The 8,765-nt window shown below is 38.0% G+C and overlaps 1 protein-coding gene across 9 annotated transcripts in view; it reads left to right on the plus strand.

Moving 5' to 3' along the window:
• The window catches only part of ANKS1B (ankyrin repeat and sterile alpha motif domain containing 1B), a 1,315,261-nt gene that overhangs the window by 934,746 nt on the left and 371,750 nt on the right, over positions 1-8,765 (plus strand). For all 9 annotated transcript variants that reach the window (XM_011992230.1, XM_011992227.1, XM_011992229.1 and 6 more), the window contains one exon: positions 6,022-6,120. In XM_011992230.1, coding sequence (XP_011847620.1) covers positions 6,022-6,120 — 99 coding nt within the window. The remainder of the gene's footprint in view (positions 1-6,021; positions 6,121-8,765) is intronic.

An 8,765-nucleotide genomic window follows, 5' to 3' on the forward strand; every position in this document is an offset into this window, starting at 1 on the left:
TGATGTAATATTTATTTGAATCAATAATCCACATAGTCTGAAGAATTCAGAAAGCTTTCTTCATAAGCTAAAAACATGAAAATTTAGTTAAGTTGTATGCAGGAAATTTTATTGCAGTAGACAGAACATGTTTAAATGGAGGATTAGGGTAGAGGGATTTTTTAGTGTACTATAAAATTTTCTTCCACGGTCATTTCATTAGTGTGAGAGAGGAAGTTAAAGTTGGAAGAAGCACATCATCCATTATTTGATCAGTTATAGTCACCCATGTTTCTGTATGATAAGCTAAATAAAGCTTTGTTTCAACACTGATAGAGGAATAATAAATCTGGTATTTATCACAATAACCATTATCATAACCATGCAGAGAAGACATGCATTGGGTTTACTTGTAAATTGATATCAAATTGACTCAAAGCTCTTATAGAAGCAGAGAGGTAGCACTGTTATTCCAAGAAAATTATGTACAGTTTCGTGCTACCATGCTATTTATGTTATAAAAGGCTAAATATTAAAAACAAACTAAAGTACATGTTTTTCTATGTGTAAGTTTGTAAGATCTTGCTGTCATTCCATTATAGAGGGATTCTATTTTAAATATTTAAGGTCACATAAATTGTGGAGAAGAATCTAATTTAGCTAATTATAGAGCAAAGGCAAGTTTCCCCAATCAACAGTTATCCTCTTGATTTTTTTAGTCTTAGACTGGTTGAAGGAAGAGAATAAATAACTTTATCCAACTCTAGTTTATATTAAGAATAAGCCAGTTCCCTGTGGTCCTTAAATATGTTTTCCTAACATTTTCTATAATATATAATATGAAGGAAAGCTTGCTAAATGAATATAATATTAAGTTTATAAAACTAGGAGAAATTTCAAATGCAGACTATGGAGAGACAGAACCATCAGTACAGACATTTTTGAGATGTTTTTAATAAGTAGCTGTTTTACTTCTAATGAATCATTAAATACAAAACACTGCTTTTCATTCTATTTGGGCATGCTAACAGTTTATCACAGCAGAAGAAGTTCAATACCTAAGATATTCTCCCCATGGTCAAAGAAACTTCCACTTTCAGCTATTAGTGCATAAAACATTAGGTGACTTTTTCCATTCCATGATTTAAGAGATCAATAAAGAATACCCTGCATTAGACATTTCTTGACAGGCAAAGAACAGCTATTCTAAAAATACTGCATTTGGGCCTTTGATCATTCTAGAAAGTCATTAACTAAACAACTTTATTTATTGATTATTGTTAAACACCTTCTGCAGGGTGATTGGTGGGTGCTAAGAAAGTCAAATAATTTAGTGATTGGACTTTTCATTGTCATAGCATAGATTTATAGCCCTACCATAAACAAATGTTGCTGAAAGTAGAACAACCTTCTGATTTCTTTTGGTGACTGAAAAATTAGAAGAGAATTTGCTAAAGATCCTAAACTTAATGTTCATGAACTTTGACTAAGAGGCACATGAATAATTACATCCTGAGAAAAACTCACGAGTATTTTTGAGTCCCTGATTTGATTCCCTGCTACTGCCCCATTTTTGTGATTTGACTAAAGCTTCAATGTCTATAAGTGTAGAGTGACACTGTCTAATGGAACATTCTACAGTGATGGCAATGTTCTATATCTTTGTTGTCCAACATGGTGGCCATCACCTACATGTGGCAAGTAAATTCTTGAAATCAAGATTTAAAAGAATCAACTATATTTGGCCATTGAGAAGTCATTCTTAACATTTGACAGAGAAGTGCTATGGAGTTGATGGGGGGGGGAACAGCTTATTCTGGTGGGTTGAGGAGTAAAATGGGAGATGAAAAAGTGGGACCAGAGTGTACTGGGTAGGAGAGGAGACTGAGAGTGCAAAGTAGTAGATGACTAAACAGAAGATGGACATGATGGAGCTCTACCCCCAAATCATTGACCTAGTAGTTATGTGGAAAAAAAAAAAAATCAATGGAGGAGGAAGAAAGCTAGAGTTGTGTTCAGTTTTTATTGAGAAAAATGAGCGGTTGCTCACGCCTGTAATCGCAGCACTTTGGGAGGCCAAGGCAGATGGATCACCTGAGGTCAGGAGTTTGAGACCAGCCTGGCCAACATAATGAAACCCTGTCTCTATTAAAAATACAAAAATTAGCTGGACATGGTGACGGATGTCTGTAATCCCAGCTACTTGGGAGGCTGCGGCATGAGAATCGCTTGAACACAGGAGATGGAGGTTACAGTGAGCCAGGATCGTGCCATTGCACTCCAGCCTGGGCAACAACAGCGAAACTCCATCTCAAAAAAAAAAAAAAAAAAAAGTTAAACTGAGATTCCCTAACATTTAGTAAAGGCAAGCGATAAAGTGGGAATTAATTCCAGCTCCCTAGGAAGAATGGGAATGTTTATTGTCTTTGATGGCACAACTGTCACCCAGATGCCAAAGAAATGGTTACATAGTTATAAGGTTTGAAACATTTTGTTTTTCCCTGAAAAGCTATAAGAATCTGTGCTACTACAAAAATAAGTTATCCTATAATTTCCTTTAATACGAAATTTTATAAGTCCATCGTACCAAGATTGATTTGTCAAAAAAAAATATATTCTTGAATTTAATCACTTCTTAAAGCTAATTTTAGGTTACAATTCTGAAACACTGAAACATAATTTCAAAATATACAATCTATATTTCTATATAATGATACCAACCAAAAGACAAACATGGCTGAAATCATAGCATTTTGAAACTGAATACATATTCATTAAACTGCTTCATTTGATGGGTGAGGACCAGGAAGCCTACAAAGAATATATGACTTAGCAAAGTTTGCCCCGCCATGATCCGAACCCAGTTCTGCAGACTCCAAGTCCCCTATTGTGTGGACAAAAGGCTAGCTGAATGATGTACTAGGATATTTTTGGCATCCCTATGTATTATAGAAAAAGATAAAATCGAAAATTTCTAACAGTATGCCTCACTGGGGACAGTAAATCCTTTCCTTTCCATTTCCCAATTAGTGCCATTTCCCCTTTGACACATTTTTACTACTTTTCTTGTGCTTCCCATGATTTTGGTTCATTTTTCAAAAATGTTTGATAATTATCCTATAGGCTACGAAATTTGACTGAAAAAGATGTTCTTATGTACTCAACACCTTCTTTAAAAATGTCTAACTTCCTTATAATTCTTCAAAAGGTCTCCTCTCTTACTGAAGATACAGAAAATAGCATATTGGAGGTGTACAGGAAGAACAGTGGTCTTAAGACTTTAATTTTCCAAAATTTTTCAGTATTCAAACACTGAAATCCAGTTGTCAGGATTACCTAGAGATAGTAGCTATGCACACTATGGGATATTCATATGCTTTCTGTTTATGCAAAGAAACCATTTCCTCTATTCTACATGGGCTGAAGTTGTGGGTTGGTAAGTTAGGACCTGGAAAACCTGGTAATGTTCTAACACAAAGATGGCCAAAGATTTTTTCTTAAGGGCCAGGTAACTCCTCAAAGAGTAAAAGTCAGAATGGTATCACATATCTCGCTCATGTCATACTAGTCCATTTCTGGAAATAATAACACTTTCTCAAAATGAAGTCATTTGTATTCTCAGCCATGCTCTGTTTTGTGCTCTGAGTAATTTCTTGAGAGCAATATTTCCTAAGGCATGTTGCCAAGACTGGCTTTATTTGTTTTTCATTAGGCTTTTCATTATCACGCTGCTGAATACCTGGATCATTCTGCTTCCTCCGAGATGGCTGATGTTGCTTAAGCATAGGAATGACACTATGAGTAGGTGGAATGTTTTTGTCCAGTGAATGCCCATTTTAAATCCCTAGCTGTGGCGCCATTCCAGTGACTTTAATCCTTCTAAGAACAGCCAGTTATCCATTTATAACATTGTCTGATATTATTAAGTTGTTTACATGCATCTATTCTGCCCCTGTCCAGGGAAAGACATTAGTCTCACTTTGCACCCCACTAGGGCTGTTCTTCCTCCTTTATTATGACAGGAAAAGGCATCAAGTTCCCCTCACTGCCCAAGCCTTGATTCGTTACATATTCCACATTTCTCCATCATTCCACATGTTCAATCTCCAAGTCAAACTTCCTGATAGTTTTCAAATCCACCTGCTTGTTTTTGCTCCTATGACTACTACGTTAGTCTACGCCCACATTGCCTCTAGAGAACAACCGCAGTGGTCTTCATGCCCCAGAATCACCCTTTCCAATTCATTCTCCTTTGCTTTGAGTGTCTAACGGTACTCATCATTCTAAATAAATAGATATTCTGTCGTTTCTATTCTTGTGTTTTTGTGTTACACATAAGTAGGACAGAGTTTGATTTGTCAAAAAAAAATAGTGATCTGAATTCTTGAACTTCTATAGACGCCTCAATTTAAAGAGAAACTCTATCTTACAAACCGTGAAAGATTAAAATCTAGGGATAAAATGAGCAACCTGTAAACTTCTGCATTCAAATATTAATCACAGTTTTAAAATAACCATTGAAATCTGAGAATTTTAGGACTAACTGGTCCTTGGACATTGTGGGCTCAGCTGTATCATTTTATAGGTAGGGAAACTGAGGCCCAGCCCCAGAAATCAAAATAATCTTTCTAAATTTGAAATCTCAGCATGTAACACTTTTTCTTGAAAGCTGTCCATGGCTTCCCATTATGGTCAGGATGAAGTCTGAAGCCCTCAGCATGGCATGCAGTATCTGTATAGTCTGTCCTCTGCTTACTTGTCCAGCCTTACCATTTGCTCCTCTCTCCATATTATCCCAGAACATGATGCTTCCAAGTATACTACGTTCCTTCTTACTCACAGGTCTTTGCACATAATTTCCCCATTGTCCTTCCTCTTTTAGGTGCTATGCTCTAACTACCCATTTTTCGTGTATCTGATTAGATGTCCTTTTCTCTGAAAAAATATCCTGGATTCCCTGTGGACTCCCAAGCAAGTGTCACCGTCATGGCACAGTCTCAGCATCCTACCTAACTGCCTTTGAACAGTCCCTTTCCATCACTGGACTGAAAGGAATAAAGGCAGTTGTGGGCAGGGCCCTGAGTCTTATTCTTCATTCTATCTTCATGTCATGATCTGGTGTCTGGTATTCAATAATTTTTTTAACTTTTATTTTACGTTCAAGAGTACACGTGCAGTTTGTTACACAGGTAAACTTGTGTCATGGGGCTTTGTTGTACAGATTGTTTCATCACCCAGGTATTAAGCCTAGTACTGATTCATTATTTTTCCTGATCTTCTCCCTCCTCCATCCTCCACCCTCCAACAGGTCCCAGCATGTATTGTTCCCCTCTACGTCCATGTGTTCTCATCTTTTAGCTCCCACTTATAAGCGAGAATGTGTGGTGTTTGGTTTTCTGTTTCTGCATTAGTTTGCTAAGGTTAATGACCTCCAGCTCCCTCCATGTCCCTGCAAAGGACATGATCTCATTCTTTGCTATGGCTGCACAGTATTCCATGGTGTATGTTTGCCACATTTTCTTTATCCAGTCTATCATTGATGGGCGTTTAGGTTGATTCTATGTGTTTGCTATTGTGATTCAGTATTTTGAAATTAAGTATTAATTCTCACTTTTAACCTGCCTAATATATGTCAATTTTTCTATCAGCCCTCCTCACAAAATCTGTTGTCAAGAGGGGAAAAATGATTCATTCACATCAATGTGTAAGTCACTGATAATCCTAAATGGCAACTCTTACCAGAAGCATTCACATTTTTACAGAAACAAAGTTTGAAGTCACAGGAATGAATCTCCAATGCAGATAACCGAACGTGGACGTAAGCCACAATAGACATTTGTGAGGGGAGGAAAGCTTTCTCCTAGCCTTCACATCAGTAACAAGGTGACCAATTCTGCCCTCACCATCACGGAAGAATGACTCTGTGTCTTTGTTCATAAAAATCAGGTCACTCGTTGGTTTTCTGTGTATTAAATAAATCCTTGTTATTTATCCACAGTGTAAATACTTGATTTAACTTGTAACATTTCTGTTTTGTTTCAGGGAAGCAATGTTATGGAAGATCAGGATTTGTTGGAAATTGGAATCCTTAATTCTGGGCACCGACAAAGAATTCTACAGGCAATCCAGCTCCTTCCAAAGGTGAGCAATGCTTCTGTTGCCCTAGTCCTGTGTACGGTTCCCAGTGATTTTGAGTCCAGGCATGCAAGGAGTGTTTGTATTTAGTACAATATTTCTACATATTGATGCAACCTCAAGAGCAGGTCTTCTTAGGTCCAACTGCACATTCAGACTTACAAGACTACTATGGGCCACACTTGGCTTGAGGTTTTATTGTTTTTTTGTTTTGAGACAAGGTCTCTCTCTGTCACCCAGACTGGCGTGCAATGGTATGATCTAGGCTCACTGCAACTTCCACCTCCCAGGTTCAAGCAATTCTCCTGCTTCATCTTCCTGAGTAGCTGGGGTTACGGGTGCATGCCACCACGCCTGGCCGATTTGTCTTTTTTGTTGTTGTTGTTTGTTTTTTTGTATTTTTAGTAGAGATGGGATTTTGCCATGTTGGCCAGGCTGGTCTTGAACTCCTGACTTCAGGTGATCCACCCACCTCAGCCTCCGAGACTTCTGGGATTACAGGCATGAGCACTTAGCTTGAGATTTACCTAGAAAAATGTAATACAGAAAACACTGCTAGCCATCAGGGAAAGCTTCAGATTTTCTCTTCAGTGAGAGTCCTAGTATCAGTACAAATATCAGTTCTGGCCCCCCAGGTGGCAGCTCAGGCTCAAGAAGACTAGATTCATATTGAGTGGGTACAGGAATGGCCCTGGCTCCAAAGCCTCCTGCCCCATAAGAGGCAATATCTCCTGTAACAACTCCATAGACTTATCCTCCGTGGTCCCTATAAGGGACCTGACTAATTACAAGAGTCATTACTCAGGGAAGTCTAAAGTGTCACATCCCCATCACGTATTTATAGTTCATGTATAGACCCTCCTAGTCCAGATGCAATTTACCAACCAGGCATCATTTTTACTGTAAGCAATGTGTTACCTAGCAACAGAGTTGACCTCCTGTTTCCAGATAAGGTGTCAAAGTCGCCTAAAGGAAGAGGCAAAATCTGAGCATGAATCTTTCAGATATGTGGGATTTTAACTGATAAGGAAAGGAAAATGCATTTCAGGTCTATGGCCATACCAACCTGAACATGCCTGATCTCGTCTGATCTCAGAAGCTAAGCAGGTTTGGGTCTGGTTAGTACTTGGATGGGAAAAGGCATTTCAGGAGACCCCAGGAACCATATAAAAACAAATATGATTCAGACAACAAATTGCTGGAAGTATTAGGGAAATAGACATTTAAAATCCAATGGGATTTGCACAACAGTGCAAATGTACTTCATGCCACTGAACCATACACCTAAAAATGGTGATGATGGTAAGTTTTATGTTATGTGTATTTCATAACATATTCACACAATTCAAAAAATAATTTTAAAAAGAGGAAGAAAATTCAAGGTGATTAAAACAATTGAGGAGTGTGTAGTCAGAGATAAAGCAGAAAAAGTAGGTTGGGTCAGTGTGTGTCAGGCTGAGGAATTTGAAATTTATTCTGTAGGCACTGGGGAATGGACATGACTGGACTACTTTAGGCCAATTAATTCTGGAGGCAGTGTACAAGTGGGATTAGAAGGAGGGAAAGTTGAAGTTGGGTCATCTGTTTGCAAAAAGACTGTGGGGCAGATTTGAGGCAGGTGGTAGATGAACTGTAATAAAGGCACCTGGATATTTGAGCTTGTCCTAGGTTTTGTACTCTCTTATCCTCTTGTTCTTTCTAGAGAGGCTATACTTTCTCCTTCCCAGAGTGGGAAAAGTAAATATTAAACACTATTTCCAAGGAAATTATCTGATGAAATTTCCCAACTGACAGTGAATTGAATTTCTACTGATAAGACACTTACTCCTTTTGCAAATTCACTGAGCCAAATATACAAAGGAGTTTAATCACATAATTTTCTGCACTAAATGGAAAAGAATAAAACGTCCTTAGAACCAATTCTGGAAGTAATTCCTATGAGACTATTGTTCACCTCTCTGCTTGTGTATGTTTACTTAAAATATTACCTTCTCAGCAAGTTTTGTTCTCACTTTCAGCAATGGCTTCTGTACTGCTGTATCTCTAGCACCTAGCACAGTGCCTGGTTCATAAAAATAGATAAGCACTCAATTAATCAATGAATGACTACCTGCTTTGTCACATGCTGCCCTTCATTTAAAGTTCAACTCAGATATTATCATATCGTGTCACTTAATTTGTGCAACTTCCTTCAAAATGGAACCACTCCTTACCATCTAAGTAATTATCAACCTAGTCCTCACCAACCACCTCTATCTAGATGAACTACCACAGTGCATTCTAATCTGTCATCCTTGGTTAGACTACATGAATCAAGTTCTCATTGGTCTCGTCCAGCCTGGACTATTCACATATGTCTAACCTCTGTCCAGGTTACCTTCTTACCCCTCTATAATTGAATTTCTATACAGTATCTGGAATGATCCTTCTAAAATATAAATCAGATCATGCTATACCCTGCTTCAATTCCCCAGTGAATTTTCTTCCCACTTAGAATAAAGTCTTTATCCTGTCCTACAAAGGTCCTACTACCTGGAAAGCCCTTCCTTCAAAACTTCATACACTTGCTCCTATACATTGTCAAATCTCTACTCGGATGTGACATCTTCACAGGGGCCTTCGTGAGCTAAAATTCACATCCTTCCCTTATC

The sequence above is a fragment of the Mandrillus leucophaeus genome, unplaced genomic scaffold (assembly GCF_000951045.1).
Source record: "Mandrillus leucophaeus isolate KB7577 unplaced genomic scaffold, Mleu.le_1.0 Scaffold408, whole genome shotgun sequence".
In the NCBI taxonomy this organism is placed as follows: domain Eukaryota; kingdom Metazoa; phylum Chordata; class Mammalia; order Primates; family Cercopithecidae; genus Mandrillus; species Mandrillus leucophaeus.